The sequence below is a fragment of the Oncorhynchus mykiss genome, chromosome 26 (assembly GCF_013265735.2).
Source record: "Oncorhynchus mykiss isolate Arlee chromosome 26, USDA_OmykA_1.1, whole genome shotgun sequence".
Lineage (NCBI taxonomy): Eukaryota > Metazoa > Chordata > Actinopteri > Salmoniformes > Salmonidae > Oncorhynchus > Oncorhynchus mykiss.
This window is the reverse complement of record NC_048590.1, coordinates 11,162,064-11,185,912: the sequence shown is the minus strand read 5'-3', so window position 1 is coordinate 11,185,912 and position 23,849 is coordinate 11,162,064. Positions and strand designations below refer to the sequence as shown.

General features: G+C 40.1%; 1 protein-coding gene across 3 annotated transcripts in view; it reads right to left on the bottom strand.

Annotated features, from left to right (window-relative positions):
- Window positions 1-23,849, bottom strand: part of daam2 (dishevelled associated activator of morphogenesis 2) — a 226,716-nt gene that overhangs the window by 55,802 nt on the left and 147,065 nt on the right. For all 3 annotated transcript variants that reach the window (XM_036963291.1, XM_036963290.1, XM_036963289.1), the window contains exon 5: window positions 6,239-6,333. In XM_036963291.1, the coding sequence (XP_036819186.1) occupies window positions 6,239-6,333 (95 nt within the window). The remainder of the gene's footprint in view (window positions 1-6,238; window positions 6,334-23,849) is intronic.

Genomic DNA, 23,849 nt, shown 5'->3' with positions numbered 1-23,849 from the left:
CTTCCTAACTCAGTTGCGGGAGAGGAAGGAAACTGCTCAGGGATTTCACCATGAGGCCAACTTTAAAACAGTTACAGAGTTTAATGGCTGTGATATGAGAAAACTGAGTATGAATCAACAACATTTTAGTTACTCCACAATACTAAATCAAATCAAATTCAAAATGTATTTGTCACATACACATGGTTAGCAGATGTTAATGCGAGTGTAGCGAAATGCTTGTGCTTCTAGTTCCGACAATGCAGTAATAACCAGTAATCTAACCTAACAATTCCACAACTACTACCTTATACACACAAGTGTAAAGGGATAAAGAACATGTACATAAAGATATATGAATGAGTGATGGTACAGAACGGCATAGGCAAGATGCAGTAGATGGTATAGAGTACAGTATATACATATGAGATGAGTAATGTAGGGTATATAAACATAAAGTGGCATAGTTTAAAGTGGCTAGTGATACATGTACTACATAAAGATGGCAAGATGCAGTAGATGCAGCAGTATAAATGAGTACAGTATATACATATACATATGAGATGAGTAATGTGTCATTGTTTAAAGTGGCTAGTGATAGATTTTTACATCAATTTCCATCAATTCCCATTATTAAAGTGGCTGTAGTTGAGTCAGTATGTTGGCAGCAGCCACTCAATGTTAGTGGTGGCTGTTTAACAGTCTGATGGCCTTGAGATAGAAGCTGTTTTTCAGTCTCTCTGTCCCTGCTTTGATGCATCTGTACTGACCTCGCCTTCTGGATGATAGCAGGGTGAACATGCAGTTGCTCGGGTGGTTGTTGTCCTTGATGATCTTTATGGCCTTCCTGTGACATCGGGTGGTGTGGGTGTCCTGGAGGGCAGGTAGTTTGCCCCCGGTGATGCGTTGTGAAGAACTCACTACCCTCTGGAGAGCCTTACGGTTGTGGGTGGAGCAGTTGCAGTACCAGGCAACTCGATTGTGCATCTGTAGAAGTTTGTGAGTGCTTTTGGTGACAAGCCGAATTTCTTCAGCCTCCTGAGGTTGAAGAGGCGCTGTTGCGCCTTCTTCACAACGCTGTCTGTGTGGGTGGACCAATTCAGTTTGTCCGTGATGTGTACGCCGAGGAACTTTAAACTTACTACCCTCTCCACTACTGTCCCATCGATGTGGATAGGGGGGTGCTCCCTCTGCTGTTTCCTGAAGTCCACAATCATCTCCTTAGTTTTGTTGACGTTGAGTGTGAGGTTATTTTCCTGACACCACACTCCGAGGGCCCTCACCTCCTCCAATACCCAGTTGCACAGGGTGGGTCGAGACCCAGGGTCTCGAGCTTGATGACGAGTTTGGAGGGTACTATGGTGTTAAATGCTGAGCTGTAGTCGATGAACAGCATTCTCACATAGGTATTCCTCTTGTCCAGATGGGTTAGGGCAGTGTGCAGTGTGGTTGCGTCATCTGTGTACCTATTGGGGCGGTAAGCAAATTGGAGTGGGTCTAGTGTGTCAGGTAGGGTGGAGGTGATATGGTCCTTGACTAGTCTCTCAAAGCACTTCATGATGACGGAAGTGAGTGCTACGGGGTAGTCGTTTAGCTCAGTTACCTTAGCTTTCTTGGGAACAGGAACAATGGTGGACCTCTTAAAGCATGTGGGAACAGCAGACTGGGATAAAGATTGATTGAATATGTTCGTCTGGTCTGCGCATGCTCTGAGGACACGGCTGGGGATGCCGTCTGGGCCTGCAGCCTTGCGAGGGTAAACACGTTTAAATGTTTTACTCATGTCGGCTGCAGTGAAGGAGAGCCCACTGTATTTTCCTCAAAGCGAGCAAAAACGTTATTTAGTCTGTCTGGGAGCAAGACATCCTGGTCCGCGACGGGGCTGGTTTTCTATTTGTAATCCGTGATTGACTGGAGACCCTGCTACATGCCTCTTGTGTCTGAGCCGTTGAATTCCAACTCTACTTTGTCTCTATACTGACACTTAGCTTGTTTGATTGCCTTGAAGAGGGAATAGCTACACTGTTTGTATTTGGTCATGTTTCCGGTTTGGGACTGTTTTAATAGTTGCTGTGGGTACGGCATCGCCGATGCACTTTCTGATGAACTCGCTCACCGAATCAGCGTATTCGTCAATGTTGTTGTTGGACGCAATGCGGAACATATCCCAATCCACGCGATCAATTTTACTTGCTATATTTTATTTACTTTGCCACCATGGCCTTTTTGCCTTTACCTCCCGTATCTCACCTCATTTGCTCACATCGTATATAGACTTGTTTATACTGTATTATTGACTGTATGTTTGTTTTACTCCATGTGTAACTCTGTGTCGTTGTATGTGTCGAACTGCCTTGCTTTATCTTGGCCAGGTCGCAATTGTAAATGAGAACTTGTTCTCAACTTGCCTACCTGGTTAAATAAAGGTGAAATAAAAATAAAAAATAAAATCGAAGCAGTCTTGAAGCGTGGAATCAGATTGATCGGACCAGCGGTGAACAGACCTGAGCACGGGAGCTTCTTGTTTTAGTTTCTGCCTGTAGGCTGGAAGCAACAAAATGGAGTCTTGGTCAGCTATTCCGAAAGGAGGGCGGGGGAGGGCCTTATATGCGTCGCAGAAGTTATAATAACAATGATCCAGGGTTTTACCAGCCCTGGTAGCACAATCGATATGCTGATTGAAGTTAGGGAGTCTTGTTTTCAGATTAGCCTTGTTAAAATCCCCAGCTACAATGAATGCAGCCTCAGGATATGTGGTTTTCAGTTTACATAGAGTCAAATAAAGGTTGTTCAGGGCCATCAATGTGTCTGCTTGGGGGGGGGGGGGGCTGTGATTATAATCGAAGAGAATTCCCTTGGTAGATAATACGGTCGACATTTGATTGTGAGGAATTCTAAGTCAGGTGAACCTAATTGACAGAGTGAAAAGGAAGCCTGTACAGAATACAAATATTCCAAAACATATTCACTTTTTGTCCTGAATACAAAGTGTTATGTTTGGGGGAAATCCAATAAAACACATAGTCATGGATGTATCATGTTATAGGTATGCTTGTAATCGTTAAGGACTGGGGAGTTTTTTTAGAATAAAAAATAAACGCAATGGAGCTAAGTACAGGAAAAATCTGAGAGGAAAACCTCGTTTAGTCTGCTTTACACTAGACACTGGGGGATGAATTCACCTTTCAGCAGGACAATAACCTAAAACACAAGGCCAAATCTACACTGGACTTGCTTACCAAGAAGACAGTGAATGCTCATGAGAGGCAGGTTTTGAATTAAATGTACTTGAAAATCTATGACCTGAAAATGGTTGTCTAGCAATGATCAACAACAATTTGACAGAGCTTGAAGAATTTTGAAAAGAATAATGGGAAAATGTTGCACAATCCAGGTGTTTTCACTTTGTCATTATGGGTTAAGGTGTGTAAGAATTCAATTCAATTCAATTGTGTGTGGATTCAATTTAATCCATTTTGAATTCAAGTTGTAACAACCAAATTTGGAATAAGTCAAGGGGTATGAATACTTTCTGAAGGCACTGTATATACATTTGCATAAATGTGTATAAAATAACCCACCAACAGTAACTCTTTAACCGTATAAGCTAGAGACACAAAACCAACTTTGACCCTGGATTTCACCTGGATTTCACTTGGATTCACCTGTTCAGTCTCTGTCATGGAAAGAGCAGGTGTTCTTAATGTTAAGTATATAAATCTCCCTTACATTTGCATATAATAAATCTTTAACAGTTCAAACATTCACATGTTCATGCTATCCTATCCAATGCCACACAACTACTTTCAAAGAGCGGAAGCAAGTCACACAATGTTTCTTAATTGAAAAATTACCATCTAGTTAACGAAATGCAACTGAGAAAAGTGAGAAGAGACGAACATACTAGGAGAGGAGAAGTGAGGAAGAAAGAAATATAGGAATATACGGTGCATTCGGAAATTATTCAGACCCCTTTACTTTTCCCACATTTTGTTACGTTATTTTATTCTAAAATGGATTATATAAAACATTTTGCTCATCAATCTACACAGTACCCCATAAAGACAAATTGAAAATAGTTTAGAAAATATTGCAAACGTATTAAAAAATTTAAAAAACAGAAATACCTTATTTACATAAGTATTCAGACCCTTTGCTATGAGACTCAAAATTGAGCTCAGGTGCATCCTGTTACCATTGATCATCCTTGAGATGTTTCTACAACTTGATTGGAGTCCACCTGTGGTAAATTCAATTGATTGGACATGATTTGGAAAGGCAAACACCTGTTTATATAAGGTCCCACAGTTGACAGTGCATGTCAGGGCAAAAACCAAAAAACCTAGAGCTAGCCGCCCGGCCAAACTGAGCAATCGGGGGAGAAGGGCCTTGGTCAGGGAGGTGACCAAGAACCCAATGGCCACTCTGACAGAGCTCTATAAGTACTCTGTGGAGATGGGAGAACTTTCCAGAAGGACAACGATCTCTGCTGCACTCCACTAATTAGGCCTTTATGTTAGAGTGGCCAGACCGAAACCACTCCTCAGTAAAAGGCACATGACAGTCTGCTTGGAGTTTGCCAAGCGTCACTTCTGGAAAAAACCTGGCACCATCCCTACGGTGAAGCATGGTGGTGGCAGCATCATGCTGTGCGGATGTTTTTCAGCAGCAGGGACTGGGAGACTAGTCAGGATCGAGGGAAAGATGAATGGAGCAAATTACAGAGAGATCCTTGATGAAAATCTACTCCAGAGCGCTCTGGGGCGAAGGTTCACCTTCCAACAGGACAACAACCCTAAGCACAGAGCCAAGAAAACGCAGGAGTGGCTTCGGTACAAGTCTCTGAATGTCCTTGACTGGCCTAGCCAGAACTCAGACTTTAACCTGATCGAACATCTCTGGAGAGATCTGAAAATAGCTGTACAGCAACGCTCCCCATCCAACCTGACAGAGCGTGAGAGGATCTGCAGAGAAGAATGGGAGAAACTCCCCAAATACAGGTGTGCCAAGCTTATAGCGTCATACCCAAGAAGACTTGAAGCTGTAATCACTGCCAAAGGTGCTTCAAAAAAAGTACTTAGTAAAGGGTTTGAATACTTACGTTAATGTGCTATTTCCATTTTAGAATTTTTATACATTTGCAAACATTTCTAAAAACCTGTTTTTGCTTTGTCATTATGGGGTACTGTGTGTAGACTGATGTAGGATAAAAATAAAATAAAAATGTGGAAAAGGTCAAGCGGTCTAAACACTGTAGGTATGTTGGAGAGTAAGAGTGGAAAACAGAACAATGTACTCACTCCAACATAATTGGTATTGTGAACGTTATGGAGTAGATCGATAATGTCATATAGCTAATGACAAGATTAATCAGGTAAATACGTTTTTCTGGTGGTTTGTCTTTTTTTTAACCCTGTTTGAAGTTGCACTAGAAATGAAACAAAGGGAATACAGGCTGCTTCTTGTAATGTCCAAATGTGAGGCTAAAACAATCCTTTATCCAAATAATTCATTCTTAGAGCTGTTTGTGGAAATTCATATTATAGGGAATCTTAGCCTACATTTGTGCATTCCTCATCCTGCTCACAAATAACTTTCATACTTCTTGCCTCCTTAACATCTTCATAAGTATTAGCGCTGTGGTTCTGTATGATGTTACTTTGTTCTACAAAATGAAAGACTACAAGCCAAAGGTGGTCAGGCGCAATAAGGCTAGCGCTAATCACCCTGTCCACTTCAACATGATACACATGCACACACACAAACCCAGACGTGACCCAGACACCGTGGTCCTCGTGGGAATCTGTTACTCCACAATTAAGGCTGACGCTGCACTGGAAAAACTCAACACCCCCCATCTTGGTTCAGATCACTACATCACTTAACAGGCACAGACATGCTCCTGACAGTGAGAGATGTAATATTGGCTGGGCTGTCTAAACCTCCTCACATGTTTCTGTGTGGTTGATCAATGAGATTTCAAAGCTGCTGCTGAATGTGTCAAACAGAGGAGGGGGGAATTGCCCTGTCTAATAAAGAGTGCAAAAGCTTTTCTGGTGATGAAAATGATCCCATATACACTATATACTGTAAGTAATGAAGTGTAGACCTACCTTGTGACACAGTGCTCTCTTACGGAGAGATTTAACTTGACCATAGAGTGTGAGTAACAAGAGCGTCATCCTGAGGTAGATAGGTGAAAGATGAGGATGAACAGCTGTTAATGACAATGTTTGCCAGCTGTGGTTCAAAACCCTACCTCATTGGCTGAGTCCGAAGTGCTGTTTTCAGGTCCTCCACCACTTTGTTCCTCATCTCCATCTCCTCCTCGTCAAAGGCGAACAGGGTCTGCATCTGCACAATGACAAAACATACTCCATGACACAACAGAAAAAAATTATGATAACGGTATTTTAAAGGAGAACCTTTGATTCTGGCTTAGTTGAAGGGAGTCTGAATGATCTTTATCATAACTTCACAATAAGGAACACAAAATCAGTTCATCATTGGAGTTCTCCAATAAGTTTGACTTTCAGTGGGTGGGGAGGGGCGACCAAGCTAGACTGTGGGCAGACCAGGGTTCAAATGCATGTGTATTTGAGTATCTGGTATTTGAAATACTTTTTCTGTGTATTTGAGTATTTTCAATTTGCACAGCCCAAACCAGGTGATTTTGTTTGAGTGAATGCCAGGTGGTCTGCCAAGTTATATTCGACAGGATTTTCGCATGCTTGTTTCAAGTACCGTTTTCAGATGACTGGGTTGAATGTATAAGAGTGTATTTGAGTCAGTATACTTGAGTATTTTGCAATACTTTCCAGGTGTATTTCCAGGTACATTGAAGTGCTTCACTAATTGCATTTTCAAGTGGACGATGTCTGAATACTTGCTTCGAATGTTTGTGAAAGTGGTTGATATTTTAGGAATAGTATTTAAACCCAGGACTGATTCTATACAAAGAGAGCTCAGCATTATTATCATGAAATTAATTATATGGAGGCTGTGCGCTGTTGCTGTGTGTAAGGGATAATCAACGATACATTCTATGGAAAATAATGAACGACGTGGAAGATGTGTTGGATGACGCGCTAGCAGTGTTGGCGACTTTGACGCTATATTGAGCGAGTATTCAGACCACTCTAGCGACACATTTTTAAAAAAGCGACTAGCGACAAATCTAGCAACCTTTTCTGGTGTTATTGGAGATGCTGATGTGAAAGCACATATCGTTCTCACTCTTCTCAATGAGCAGTCGGTGCGGGTACTGCCGTGGGCCATACCCCAGTACCAAAACACTCACAGGCGGCCCAGTCCTCTCGTTGCAGTCAGAGCAGGATATGTTCACCCCTCCATATCCAGACTGAAAATGAATCGCGCATGCGGTAAGCCGCCGCTGGCTGATCCCGCCCTGGCTTACGTTCAGGGTGGGATGTAAATGTAAAAAAATAAATAATAATAATATATATATTTTTTTTTAAACAAAGTCAATTTTGCCAGTCCCAAGCCCAGATAAAGGAGGAGGGTTGGAATTGTGACAGAAAAAAAAACAGAATCGACAGAAGAAAGTTAGTTTGTAGTTCTAAACATATTTGGGGTGTTTTTTACTCACTTTTTGTCTCTCCCACAACGATATTCCTCTCTCCTACAGAGTCCATCACAATTATATGCCAAAGGCCAATTATGCAAATTTGGCGATGCCGTCATTTAGCTATGTTTAGGACATTATGACTTTTATACCATTTACACATTTGCCGGTAGAAATGTGTTCAACATCCACTGAAGTAAGTAGCAAGTTTATTAGATAGCTACAGTAGTTGACGTGGTAACCAAACAAACAGACTTGCTAGTTTAGCTAACGAAACCATCAGTCCTAGCTTGCTAATATGAAAATTGAATTCAACAATACCAATACCAAAAGCAACTCAAACAAAACTTGTAAAAATGAACTATAGCCATTGAATTCTACCGTGCAAATACACAGCGCGTTATAGGGAAATATTGCATGCTCTAAAATGCCCTTCAAGCCGATCAGAAAGGAATATTCAACAAAGCCATGGTATAAGTAGATCTCTCAGTCATCCGTAACACCAGAAAAGCTCTGTGTAAAAAGATTGCTCACCAACATCTAAGCTCATTATGGGGGACTGGCTCTGTTTTTGGCACCTGCAAATAAAACAGACCACATCTTCTCCGTTTTCCTGCTATGTTCCTATTAAAGAGGCGTAATGCGTTTGTAGAGGCTGTACGACTATGTCAAAAGGTCTAAGGGCCCGGGGCTGGGTTTCTACTAAACTAACACATGGAATTGTTTTAAGATGGGCACACCAAGGATCCTTTAACTATTTCATTTAGAATTTTAGGACCCCAGTAAGAATCACAAAAATATAGATAAAAACTAACTACCGTTAGTCTATAGAAACGCATTGAATAACATTCAAATGTGGCGAAAGAGTAAAAAAAAACTATGTTTTGAAGTGTCTGAGAGATATGAAAAATATCTTGGCACTAAAGTACTTCCATATATACAGTGCCTTGCGAAAGTATTCGGCCCCCTTGAACTTTGCGACCTTTTGCCACATTTCAGGCTTCAAACATAAAGATATAAAACTATTTTTTTGTGAAGAATCAACAACAAGTGGGACACAATCATGAAGTGGAACGACATTTATTGGATATTTCAAACTTTTTTAACAAATCAAAAACTAAAAAATTGGGCGTGCAAAATTATTCAGCCCCCTTAAGTTAATACTTTGTAGCGCCACCTTTTGCTGCGATTACAGCTGTAAGTCCCTTGGGGTATGTCTATCAGTTTTGCACATCGAGAGACTGACATTTTGTCCCATTCCTCCTTGCAAAACAGCTCGAGCTCAGTGAGGTTGGATGGAGAGCATTTGTGAACAGCAGTTTTCAGTTCTTTCCACAGATTCTCGATTGGATTCAGGTCTGGACTTTGACTTGGCCATTCTAACACCTGGATATGTTTATTTTTGAACCATTCCATTGTAGATTTTGCTTTATGTTTTGGATCATTGTCTTGTTGGAAGACAAATCTCCGTCCAAGTCTCAGGTCTTTTGCAGACTGATTGTTGTCCTATGGACAGAGTCTCCCACCTCAGCTGTAGATCTCTGCAGTTCATCCAGAGTGATCATGGGCCTCTTGGCTGCATCTGATCAGTCTTCTCCTTGTATGAGCTGAAAGTTTAGAGGGACGGAGATCCTAGAGATCCTCACTGAACTTCTGGAGAGAGTTTGCTGCACTGAAAGTAAAGGGGCTGAATAATTTTGCACGCACAATTTTTCAGTTTCTGATTTGTTAAAAAAGTTTGAAATATCCAATAAATGTCGTTCCACTTCATGATTGTGTCCCACTTGTTGTTGATTCTTCACAAAAAAATACAGTTTTATATCTTTATGTTTGAAGCCTGAAATGTGGCAAAAGGTCGCAAAGTTCAAGGGGGCCGAATACTTTCGCAAGGCACTGTACTTGTGGTTCTGTGTGCGTCTGTGTAACCTACAGATGTTTCAGTCATAACATCCATCGGGCCGGCTTAGCCTTGTCCAGATGGTTCCGAGGCCCTTGCCAAGTAGTCATGTCTCTGGCTCCTGTTTCTCTAAATAAGTATGTTCATTCTCAATAGGAAGTTGGACAGAGGATTCGGAGAGAGGAGGAACTATTTGCTTGTGCAGTGAGCCAGTTCACCGTGTCAAAGCTACTAGCCAAAATGCTAACTTCCAGATACATCTGGTATTTGTGTGCTAGTGCTAACCTGTGGCCAAACACAGTACCTTACCCTTCTGCTTACCCAGCCAGACACTATATAAATGCTAGCCTAAAACCAAATGTTATATCATGCAATGGTCGCCAACCCTGGTCCTGGAAAGCTACAGTATGTGCTGGCTCTTGTACCAATCAAGCAAAAACAATTAGTTGAAGTCTGTTTGTTAGTGCTCGGCTTGAACAAAAGCCTGCATCCCCTGTAGCTCTCCAGAACTACGAAAGAAAACATCTACGTTTTTATACTAGCGCTAGCCAGTCATTACACACAGATGCTAATTCTAACAATAGGCGCTAGCTCGCAAGACAACCCAACCCACACCTCCAGCTAGTCATGCAATCCCAACAGAAACCCTCTGAACTCCAAAGGAGAACTCTGAGGTACCATGTGTTAGCTACTCTCTGCACAGCAGGTTAGAGACACTTAATGTGGCTTATCAGAACTGGGCGCTAGCTACCATTTTGAGTTGGTGCTTGGTGGCTATTGAATTCTCAACTTAGAGGTGGAAAAACTGTACAGCACAGGGCTCTGAAAGTGTTCTATGAATGGTGTTCAGGAGCCGGTGTAATCTCACTGGGTGGAGGACAGAAAGACAGACAGTGGGAGAGAAAATTTGTGAAGGGGGAGAGACGAAGAGGGTGAATGAAAAGTGGGGAGAGAAATGAGGGGCTCTCACAGCACTAAAGCATGTATCTTAGGGATTTCTATACAACCAAAATGGGATTTGTTTGTGTGTTCCTCCGCTTCAGTAATAGTATTTCCAGATATCTACCATATGTACCAGGCTCAGATAGGACACACTTGTTCCTTATCTGAGTCAATAAACAAAAACAGCTGTAAAAATAGCTGACATGTAAACAATGTTTGTTGCTTTGGGCATGTCTGCCAAGAAAATGATCAAAAAATGTAACGTGGAGAAAGCCCAAATATCAAATGCCATTACTTGGTTGGCCCTGTATCCTCAGCCTGAATGACACGGGACAAGTTTGCACTCTATAGCCTGCAAAAATCTGTAAACTAAATACATTCTTTAGCTGTTCGTGCCAGGTACGACACAGAAAACTGCCCCAGGGGAATATTGAAAGCCCACAACCAATGCAGAAGATCTCACAGCATGCACTGACTGGGTTCCAAACGCTAGTCTGCTAGTTAGTACTCCACTGTCAACGTAATACTTGTTAAAATCAAATCGTATTGGTCAAATGCACATGGTTAGCAGATGTTATTGCGAGTGTATCGAAATGCTTATGCATCTAGATCCGACAGCGCAGCAGTATCTAACTCCTCCATGACATAACCTAATATCTAACAAATTCCACAACAAAACCGAAAACACACAATCTTGTAAAGGATTGAGATAAGAATATATAGGTATAAAATATACGGATGAGCAATGACAGAGCGGCTAAGATGCAATAGATAGTAAAGAATAGATAGTGAAGGATACAGTATACATTATATGGGTCAAAGACGAGAAGTGTACATTTGGTGTCCGAAGCCATTCATTTAACATAAAAAGATAAATACGTATAAATATATTGTTAAATCACTCAACTCTTCTTTTGACCCAGAAAAATTTGTATTGGAAACTATTAAATTAAGGGAGTTATTGAGCTCTAAAGCGTCAAAAAATCATTCAGTGTAACTGTGGGTTGAAATTCTAATGACAAAATTGTTTTTAAAATGTAGATATTCATCCTAAAAATATAAATTAACACCCATGGCATAATTGTGTTAGTGTTTGCAACAATACATAGAATAATGGGTCACATACTGCATCTAAAAATTATTTAAAAACTTAAATAAGTTGTATCTGGAATTTTGTGCTTCATCAATGTCATTCAGTAGAACATAGGTGAAAAGCCATTTTAAAGCATATCACATGATGATAATCATGTGCCATCACAAAGAAGACCCATTGAAGACCCTCTATCAATGTGATGAGGTAAGTACAGTTGAAGTTGGAAGTTTACATACACCTTAGCCAAATACATTTAAACTTTAAATTCCCCGTCCTTGGGTCAGTTAGGATCACCACTTGATTTTAAGAATGGAAATGTCATTATAATAGTAGAGAGAATTATTTATTTCAGCTTTTATTTCTTTCATCACATTCCCAATGGGTCAGAAGTTTACATACAATCAATTAGTATTTGGTAGCATTGCCTTTAAATTGTTTCACTTGGGTCAAACATTTCAGGTAGCCTTCCACAAGCTTCCCACAATAAGTTGGGTGAATTGTCACCCATTCTTCCTGACAGAGCTGGTGTAACTGAGTCAGATTTGTTGGCCTTGCTCGTACATGCTTTTTCAGTTCTGCCCACACATTTTCTACAGGATTTAGGTCAGGGCTTTGTGATGGCCATTCCGATACCTTGACTTTGTTGTCCTTAAGCCATTTGCCACAACTTTGGAAGTATGCTTGGGGTCATTATCCATTTGGAAGACCCATTGCGACCCACTATCCTACCGATCCTCGACTTCGGCGATGTCATTTACAAAATAGCCTCCAACACTCTACTCAGCAAACTGGATGCAGTCTATCACAGTGCCATCCGTTTTGTCACCAAAGCCCCAAACACCACCACTGCGACCTGTGTGCTCTTGTCGGCTGGCCCTCGCTACATATTAGTCGCCAGACCTATTGGCTCCAGGTCATCTATAAGTCTATGCTAAGTAGAGCTCCGCCTTATCTGTGCTCACTGGTCACCATAACAACACCCACCCGTAGCATGCGCTCCAGCAGGTATATCTCACTGGTCAACCCCACAGCCAACACCTTGTTTGGCCGCCTTTCCTTCCAGTTATCTGCTGCCAATGACTGAAATGAATTTAAATTATTGCTGAAGTTGGAGACATATCTCCCTCACTAACTTTAAGCATCAGCTATCTGAGCAGCTTACCGATCTGTAAATAGCCCATCCAACTACCTACCTCATCCCCATATTGTTTTTATTTACTTTTTTCGTTATTTTGCGCACCAGGATTTATACTTGCACATCTATCACTCCAGTGTTCATTTGCTAAATTGTAATTACTTTGCTACTATAGCCCTATCTATTACATTAACTCCTTACTCCATTTGCACACGCTGTATATAGATTTATTTTGTGTTATTGATTGTACTTTTGTTTATTCCATGTGCAAATCTGTGTTGTTTTTTGTTGAACTGCTTTGCTTTATCTTGAACAGGTTGCAGTTGTAAATGAGAACTTGTTCTCAACTGGCCGACCTGGTTAAATAAAGGTGAAATAAAAACATAAAATAAAAAAGTATTGAGATGTTGCTTAAATAAATCCACATAAATTCCCTCCTCATGAAGCCATCTATTTTGTGAAGTGCATCAGTCCCTCCTGCAGCAAAGAACCCCCACAACATGATGCTGCCACTCCCGTGCTTCACGGTTGGGATGGTGTTCTTCGGCTTGTAAGCCTCCCCCTTTTCCCTCCAAACATAACGATGGTCATTATGGCCAAACAGTTCTCTCTTTGTTTCATCAGACCAGAGGACATTTCTCCAAAAAGTAAGATCTTTGTCCCCATGCGGTTTTGGAGCAGTGGCTTCTTCCTTGCTGAGGGGCCTTTCAGGTTATGTTGATATAGGACTCATTTTACTGTGGATATAGATACTTCTGAACCGGTTTCCTCCAGCATCTTCAAGAGGTCCTTTGCTGTTGTTCTGGGATTAATTTGCCCTTTTCGCACCAAAGTGAGTTCATCTCTAGGAGACAGAACGCGTCTCCTTCCTGAGCGGTATGACGGCTGCACGGTCCCATAGTGTTTATACTTGCATACTATTGTACCACAGATGAACGTGGTACCTTCAGGTGTTTGGAACTTGCTCCCAAGGATGACCCAGACTTGTGGAGGTCTACAATTTTTTTCTGAGGTCTTGGCTGATTTCTTTTGATTTTCCCATGATGTCAAGCAAAGGCACTGAGTTTGAAGGTAGGCATTGACATACATACACAGGTACACCTCCAATTGACTCAAATTATGTCAATTAGCCTATCAGAAGCTTCCAAAGCCATGGCATCATTTTCTGGAATTTTCTAAGCTGTTAAAAGGCACAGTCAACTTAGTGTGTGTAAACATCTGACCCACTGGAATTGTGATACAGTGAATTATAAGTGAAATAATCTGTCTGAACAATTGTTGAAAAAAATACTTTCCAACATGCACAAAGTAGATGTCCTAACCGATCTTTGGGATAGGGGCAGTATTTTGACATTTGGATGAAAAGCGTGCCCAAAGTAAACTGCCTGCTACTCAGGCCCAGAAGCTAGGATATGTATACACTGGTAGTATGGATAGATAACACTCTAAAGTTCCTAAAACTGTTAAAATATTGTCTGTGAGTATAACAGAACTGAAATGGCAGGCGAAACCCAGAGGACAAACCCCCCTTGTGATGCACTTGTGATTTCATGAAAGTTTAATGTTTATAGCAATTTAATTTGAATTTGGCGCTCTGCAATATGATTTTTTGACGCCGATACCGATACCGATTATTGGAGGGCCAAAAAAAGCTGATTTACATATATTTTTAATAATGACACTTACAACAATACTGAATTAACAATAAACACTTATTTTAATGTCATATAATACATATATTTTATTTATTTAGTCTGAAATAAATAATGAAACATGTTCAATTTGGTTTAAATAATGCAAAAACACAGTGCTGGAGAAGAAAGTAAAAGTGCAATATGTGCCGTGTAAAAAAAGCTAACGTTTAACCTCTAGTGACTCAACCATCCCGTGAACGGGACCGTTGTCACTAATTAGCATAACACAACGGACATAAATATTACTAGAAAATATTCCTATTCATGAAAATCACAAGTTAAATATATTGAGACACAGCTTAGCCTTTTGTTAATCACCCTGTCATCTCAGATTTTCAAAATATGCTTTACAGCCAAAGATAGACAAGCATTTGTGTAAGTTTATCGATAGCCTAGCATAGCATTTTGTCCAGCTAGCAGCAGGTAACTTGGTCACGGAAATAAAATAAAAGAGAGCCGCACACTCTAGGACACATATGTCAGAGTCAAGGCCCGCGGGCCACATCCGGCCCGCAAGAAGGTTTTTTACGGCCCCTGGGATGATCTTGATTTATTATTAGAACCGGCCCGCAGCAAGCCGGCAGCCCGCAGATCTTTTACACGCACCAATACTACATTTCCCACAATGCAAAGGTGACGCACCGAGCAGTAGGCTGCTTCATTTCAATATTTATTGGCACAGCAGTCGTCAGCATCACAGTAAAATTAACTTTCAGATACCCATCAAAAATGGCAAAACGGAAGGTGGATACTGAGAACCGGGGGTTTCAAACAAGGTGGGAGTCGGAGTATATGTTCACGAAGGTAGCTGGAAAACCTGTGTGTCTTCTGTGTGGAGAAAGTGTGGCGGTACTGAAAGAGTATAATCTGAGACGACATTATGAAACGAAACACGCGGACAAAAACAAGAATATGGACATGGAACAAAGGCTACAAAAGGCAGAGGAATTAAAACGAGGCCTCAAATCTCGACAGGCTCTGTTCAAAAAAAGCCAAATCACAAGGCCAGGCTGCTGTCAAGGCCAGTTTTATTTTGGCAGAAGAGATCGCTAAATCAGCCCGGCCATTTACGGAGGGGGATTTCATCAAAAACTGCATGATTAAAGTTTGTGACGAAGTTTGCCCAGAAAAAAGGCAACTCTTTTTAAATGTGAGTCTGAGCAGAAACACCATTGCCGAGAGAGTAGACCAGTTGTCCATCAATCTAAAAGAGCAGCTTGTGAAAAAGGGAAAAGATTTTATTGCATATTCCTTGGCTGTGGATGAGAGCACCGACATTTCTGACATTGCCCAGTTGTCAATTTTCATCCGCGGAGTGGACTCCAACCTAAGCGTGACAGAGGAGTTTTTGGCTTTACGTCCTATGCATGGCACAACTACGGGGCATGATTTGTATGAAGAGGTGTCAAGATGTGTAAATGAGATGGAGCTGCCTTGGGAAAAACTCGTGGGTTTGACAACCGACGGAGCACCTGCGATGTGTGGACACAGGAGCGGACTGGTGGCGAAGATACGGGAAAAGATGCAAGAGGAAAACGCGACAGGTGAGCTGACAGCTTATCATTGTATCATACACCAGGAAGCGTTGTGCGGTAAAGCCTTGAAAATGGAGCATGTAATGAGCATCATCACGCGCACAGTTAACTTTATCAGAGCCAAAGGTTTGAATCACCACCAGTTCAAGGCATTTCTGACGGAGTTAGAAACGGAGCATGGTGATTTGCCTTATCACACAGAGGTGCGATGGCTAAGCCAGGGAAAGGTGCTTCAAAGATGTTTCGAGCTTCGTGAGGAGATTTGTCTGTTCTTGGACAGCAAAGGGAAAGACAACACAACTCCGAGACGAAATGTTTCTGTGTGAAATGGCTTTTCTGTGTGACATTACGAGTCATCTGAATGCAATAAACTTGCAGCTGCAGGGTCGGGATCGTGTCATCTCTGATATGTACAGTACAGTGAAGGCATTTAAAACCAAACTGACTCTGTGGGAGACGCAGATGCGGAAAGAAAATTTGAGCCACTTTCCCAGCTGCCAGACCATGAAAGAGAAGCTCTCTACCAGTGCGTTCCCGAGCACACAGTTGGCTGATAAAATAGGTATGCTTGCCGCTGACTTTCGACGCCGATTTGCTGACTTTGAAGCACAAAAAAGCAGGTTGGAACTGCTCGGTAACCCATTTGCTGTTGACGTGGAAAGCTCACCACCAAACCTCCAAATGGAGTTGATTGACCTCCAATGCAATGATGCACTGAGGGCAAAATATGCGGCAGTGGGTGCTGCGGAGTTCGCCCGTTTCCTCCCCGGCACAATGCCCCAGCTGCGCATCCAGGCTGCTCAAACGTTGTCTATGTTTGGCAGCACATACCTGTGTGAACAACTGTTTTCTTTGATGAACCTGAACAAAACATCACACAGAAGTCGACTTACTGCTGAACACCTCCACTCAATTCTGAGGATTTCTTCAGCTCAGAGCCTTACCCCGAACATTGATGAACTTGTGGAAAAGATGGGACACCACCAAGTATCACCCTCAACCTCAAACAAGTGAACATTACTGTGCAATCACATATTTAGAGTTTTTACTCAGTTCAAGTTTAAAAGTTAAAATTTAATATTTGTTTTCACTGCATGTTACTTCTCCTTAAACAAAGTGTTGTTTTTGATTAATAGATTTTTGCACTTTATTTTTTTGTATTTCAATCCAATTATATTTTAAAAATATTTCAGTTGAGTGGATGATAGAAAATTGCTATTATTGTTTTTTCTTTGAAGTAAATTTAGCCCACTTTTGCTAAAATAGAAAATATAGTCTACTGATGGTGCCTTGAATACCGGTTTCTTTCATTTAATGTTCATGTTATGGGGATATTTATATAAAGGAAATTTGTCTTTTGTGTCTGTTGAAAATTAAAGATTACTGACAGAGCCATAAGAAAATATTGCTTTATTTATCTGATCATATTGTAATATATTTGTTAGGTTTTCAGTAGGTTCAATTAGGTTCACTAGACTATATGCGTCATTTAAAAAATTTTCAATGAACATTCGAACAGTCCGGCCCTCGTCTTGTAGCTGATTTTTTTATTTGGCCCTCCGTCCATTTGACTTTGACACCCCTGCTCTAGGAGCTCAGATGCAATAATTTAATTATCAACATTTCGACAGCCAAGCTTGGTCACGGAAATCAGAAAAGCAATCAAATTAAATTGTTTACCTTTGATGAGCTTCGGATGTTTTCACTCACGAGACTCCCAGTTAGATAGCAAATGTTCCTTTTTTTTCAAAAATAATATTTGTGTAGGCGAAATAGCTCCGTTTGTTCTTGACGTTTGGCTGAGAAATCGCCCAGAAATTTCAGTAGGACCGATTGGAGTAATGGCTACCTCTGTATTTTACGCGAGAATCTCTCTGGGAGCATCAGGTGACCACTTGCGCAATGTAGCCGCCTACGGGTATTCTTCAACATAAATGCGTAAAACTACGTCACAATGCTGTAGACACCTTCGGGAATAAGGAGAAAGAGTAATCTGGTTGATAAGCCCATTCACTGCTCAATAGGGACACATTGGAACGCAGCGCTTTCAAAATATGAGGCACTTCCGGATTGGATTTTTCTCAGGCTTTCGCCTGCAACATCAGTTCTGTTATACTCACAGACAATACTTTTACAGTTTTGGAAACTTTAGTGTTTTCTATCCTAAACGGTCAATTATATGCATATTCTAGCATCTTGTCCTGACAAAATATCCCGTTTATTACGGGAACGTTTTTTTTCCAAAAATGAAAATACTGCCCCCTAGTCACAAAAGGTTAAGTTCCTTGCTCAGAACATGAGAACATATGGAAGCTGGTGGTTCCTTTTAACATGAGTCTTCAATATTCCCAGTTAAGATGTTTTAGGTTGTAATTATTATAGGAATTATAGGACTATTTATCTCTATACCATTTGTATTTCGTATACCTTTGACTATTGGATGGTCTTATAGGCACTATAGTATGCCAGCCTAATCTCGGGAGTTGATAGGCTTGAAGTCAAACAGCGCAATGCTTGAAGCACAGCGAAGAGCTGTTGGCAAATGCAGGAAAGTGCTGTTTGATTGAATGCTTACGAGCCTGCTGCTCGCTACCACCGCTCAGTCAGACTGCTCTATCAAATCATAACCTTAATTATAACATAATAAACACACAGAAATACAAGCCTTAGGTCATTAATATCGTCAAATCAGGAAACAATCATTTCGAAAACATTTATTCTTTCAGTGAAATACAGAACCGTTCTGTATTTTATCTATCGGGTGGCATCCCTAAGTGTACATATTTCTGTTACATTGCACAACCTTCAATGTTATGTCATAATTATGTACAATTCTGGCAAATTAATTACGGTCTTTGTTAGGAAGAAATGGTCTTCACACAGTTTGCAACGAGCCAGGCGGCCCAAACTGCTGCATTTACCCTGACTCTGCTTGCACAGAACACAAGAGAAGTGACACAATTTCCCTAGTTAAAAGAAATTCATGTTAGCAGGCAATATTATCTAAGTATGCAGATTTAAAAAAATATATACTTGTGCATTTTGATTTTAAGAAAGGCATTGATGTTTATGGTTAGGTACACATTGGTGCAACGACAGTGCTTTTTTCGCAAATGCACGTGTTAAATCATCACCCGTTTGGCGAAATAGGCTGTGATTCGATGATAAATTAACATGCACCGCATTGATTATCAACACAGGACAAGCTAGATGAACTAGTAATATCATCAACCATGTGTAGTTAACTAGTGATTATGTTAAGATTAATTGTTTTTTATAAGATAAGTTTAATGCTAGCTAGCAATTTACCTTGGCTCCTTATTGCATTCGCGTAACAGGTGGTCAGCCTGCCACACAGTCTCCTCGGCCATGCCGATTAATTAAGCTGGGTGGATAACATTAAGTTGCACTATTACACTGTATTTAATGTTTTATTGCAATGCAGTTAAGGTATAACTGATGGATTATATTAGTTAATATTACACACACAAAATTATGGATTAAAAATGAATGATTCATTATATTAGTTAATAGCTACAATCAACCATCTGAGTCCTTGACTCCAGAACTAGAGCAATCCCTTGAGCCACATTCTCAAACACTGGAGCAATCACTTGCTTCCTCCATTCCAGAAAAAGTGAAAACGTTATCAAAGCGTTGCAAGCGGCTGCAAAAGGAAAAATGAGAACTGAAGAAGAAAATTATCCAACTGGAAATGTAACTAAAACAATCACAACAAAAAAGCGACAAATTTCGAAAGGGCATGCAAAGGTCAAATAAATGCATTTATTTATTGTGTCATTCAGGGAAACAAAATATTGTCATACAGTATAACACTAGTATTTTATATTAAAATATAATAACTTTGTTTTGTTGACTCAGAGAGAAAAACAAATCTCTAAGGATGAATTGAAAGATATTTTCATAGAAGGCAGGAAGTTTTTGTTTAAAAAAATTCAGCTGTGCCCGTGACATCAAATATGTGATATTCAAAATAAATGTATGTTATTTTTTCTGGGTAGTTATATTTCTGCCAGTCTAAGCATGGATATATAACCTTGTGATTATGAAAAAATTCGCTTTTTTTTTTTTTAAACTGACATTTTACTAAGGTAGATTCATATGAATCACAATAAAAATTAATTATTGGCTTTATTTTTGAATGTTACTAATATAAGGGCATAGGTGACACTCCAATGAACATAAAAAAGCATTTTAGGGAATTGTAACTGCTGTTTTGTTTTTTTACTACTTTGAACTCCTTATACATGTGTGATGAGTAATGCAAGATATGTAAACATCCTCAAAGTGGCATTATTAAAGTGACTAGTGTTCCATTTATTAAAGTGGCCAATGATATTAAGTTTGTAGGTAGGCAGCCGCCTCTGTGCTTGTGGCGGCTATTTTATTTTATTATTTAACCGGGAAAAGCCCACTGAGACCCAGAGTCTCTTTATTTAGGGAGACTTGGCCAAGAAGAAAGCAACAATCAATACATTACATAATTAAAACCTACAACAATACAACATGATTAAGCTTTTTTTAAAAGCATTTACACTCCTCTGTAACAGAGTCTCCCATCAATATTTTCAATTAATTCAGTGGCACTAACATATATAGATGAAGCATGGATTGTAGATTATTCCATGCGTCTGGTGCACAAGAAGAGAAGGCAGTTTTGCCTAATACTGTGTATGTCCTGGGGACCTTAAGTAGCAACAACCTAGCAAACGTGGGTATGGTAACTGCTGGTGGTGAAAGAGACCAGACTACAGAGGTAAAGTGGGAGTTTACCCAAAAGTGTTTTGAAGATGAACACATACAAATGTATCTTTCTGTGCATATAATGTGGGGTCCAACCTACCATTTGGTACAATGTGCAAATGGTGGGTGAGTGACTTGGCATTTGTAATAAAGTGCAAGGATGCATTATAAACAGAGTCCAGTCTCTATAAGACGGAGGAGGTTGCATGCATATACAACAAATCACCATAATCAATTAGAGAAAAAAAGTGGCCTGAACAAGCTTCTTTCAAGCCATAAGCGGGAAGCAAGCCTTATTAAAAAAATAAAAACCCAATTTAAGATTTGTCACAAGATTATCCACATGCACTTTAAAGGACAACTTGTCATCCAACCAAATACCTAGGTTTTTGGTTGGATGACACTTTGTCAATGGATAAGCCACCAGATGTGACAATGCTAACGTTCTCTGTCAGAGTTCTAGCTCTGGTAAAGGTCATGAATTTAGTTTTTTGTATATTCAAGACCTGTTTGAGACCATAAAGGGAGGCCTGCAGTAACTGCAAAGCAGTCTGGATCTCTTCAACAGTCTGAACCAGAGAAGGAGCACATGAATATAAAACTATCATCTGCATATTGATGTAACTTTGCTGGTTGCATAACATTTCCCAAATACTTAATAAATATGGAGAACACCACAGGAGCAAAAATGGAACGCTGGGGCACACCTATATTAATCTCAAGAAAGCTAGACTTGTGATTGTCAGTATATACACATTGTGTTCTGTTGGAAAGATAGTTCCTAAACCAATTTACTGCCCCTTCACTGAGACCAATGTTTCTGAGTTTACCTAGCAACAATTCATGATCAACTGAATTTGTTAGGTGCTCTGGGATTCGGGCTTGTAGGCACATTAATTAATTGAGCGAGATTCAGAGTCACACAGTTCGTTAAAAGGGTTTAACAATCTGATGGCCTTGAGATAAAAGCTGTTTTTCAATCTCCTGGTTAGTCATTCCTTAGCGGTCGGTGCAAATTTTCTGATTCACAAACATTCGTGGAGCCACTGTGTCTCCGACTTGAGCGCTAAAGTCAGGGGTCAAGGGGCAGTGACACAAAGCTGCCAGTCACTGAGGTTGTACTGACATCTCTATATCATATCCACCATTGCCCACGATCTCTCCCAGGTACATTCGTCATTACAGTGATTCTCTTACCATGAAATAGGTGGGATGGCCTTCCAACCTAGTTTAAAGTCAGTTGCTTTGGAAGCCTTTGTGCCCTGCCAGAAAATTTTAAGTAAGGGGAAACTCTGAGCTTCTACAGCCAAGTCTAATAGAATATTTTAGTATTATGAGAAAAGGGATGCAGTTTGTTTCATTAACTAATTTCCTCAGATGCTTCATTCCTTGCTCTTGGATTTAATACAGCTTTAATGGAAGCAGGGGTTTCCAAAAGCAAGATGGTATCTCATTGTGTTGTTGTCAGCGATGTGGACTTGAGTCACAGCTCAATCTGCACATTTTGTGACTTGAGACTTGACAAAAAAAAACACTTCCCACGACTTCGACTTGAGCATCTATGACTCGTGACTTAACTAAAAATGAAATACAGAAATATCTCATTTATAGAAGTATTCACACCCCTGAGTCAATACTTTGTAGAAGCACTTTTGGCAGCCGTGAGTCTTTCTGGGTTAGTCTCTAAGAGCTTTCCACACCTGGATTGTGCAACATTTTCACATTATTCATAAAGAAATTATTCAAGCTCTGTCAAACCATTTGCAGGTCTTGCCATAGTTTTTCTGTCAAACCATTTGCAGGTCTTGCCATAGATTTAATTCACTCACTTTCTTTCTTGGTAAGCAACTCCAGTGAAGATTTGGCCTTCTGTTTTAGGTTATTGTCCTGTTGAAAGGGGAATTAATCTCCCAGTGTCTAGTGTAAAGTAGGTTTTCCTCTCAAATTTTGCCTGTGCTAAGCTACATTCACTTTAATTTTTATCCTGAAAAACACCCCAGTTCTTAACAATTTCAAGCATACCCATAACATGATACAGCCACGACTATGCTTGAAAATATGGAGAGTGGTAGTCAGTAATGTGTTCTGTGTTAGATTTCCCCCAAACATAACACTTTGTATTCAGAATAAAACTTTTATTGCTTTGCCACATTTGTTTGCAGTATTACTTCAGTGCCTTGCTGCAAACAGGATGTATGTTTTGGATTTTTTTTCTCCTTCTTACTCTGTCAATTATGTTAGTATTGTGGAGTAACAATGTAACAAAGTACAATGTTGTTGATCCATTCTCAGTATTCTACTATCAGTCATTAAACAGGGGAACTGTTTTAAAGTCACCATTGGCCTCATTGTGAAATCCCTGAGCAGTTTCATTCCTCTCCCGCAACTGAGTTGTCTGTATCTTTGTAGTGACTGTATTGGTGGTGTATTGATACATCATCCAACGTTTAATGAATAACCTCACAATGCTCAAAGGGATATTCAATGTCTTTCTATTTTCCAATAGGTGCCCTTCTTTGCGAGGCATTGGAAAACCTCCCTGTTTTTTGTGGTTGAATCTGTATTTGAAATTCCCTGCTCAACTGAGGGACCGTATAGATAATTGTATGTGTGGGGTACAGAGATGAGTTAGTCATTCAAAAATCATGTAAAACACTTTTATTGCACAAATAGTAAGTCCATGCAAATTATTATGTGACTTGTTAAGCTAATTTATACTCCTGAACTTATTTAGGCTTGCCATAACAAAGGGGTTGAATACTTATTGACTCAAGACATTTCAGCTTTTCATTTTTAATTAATTTGTAAACATTTCAAAAAAACATAATTCCACTTTGACATTATGGGGTATTTTATTTAGGCCAGTGACAAACAAAATCTCAATTTAATACATTTTAAATTCAGGCTGTAACACAACAAAACGTTGAACTGTAAGTACAAGTACATGACCTGTTGCTCAAAATGCAATAGCGGGTAAAATACCGTTTTCAAAGCAACTACTGTTGCTCTAGTTACAGAGAGGTGGGTCATAGCTTTCTATGAGTATATCATTTATTTCTCACCTCTTAATATTGAGTTTATGGATTATGATTTTGATGCGCCCAGAGTGGCATGCCATTTGCAGTGAATAGGCTTACATCAAGTAGCCTAGCCTAGGCCTAGCACTGTCCATTTTTTGTAGGACATTACATTTACTGATAGCCATGTAGGCTAATTGATCAATCT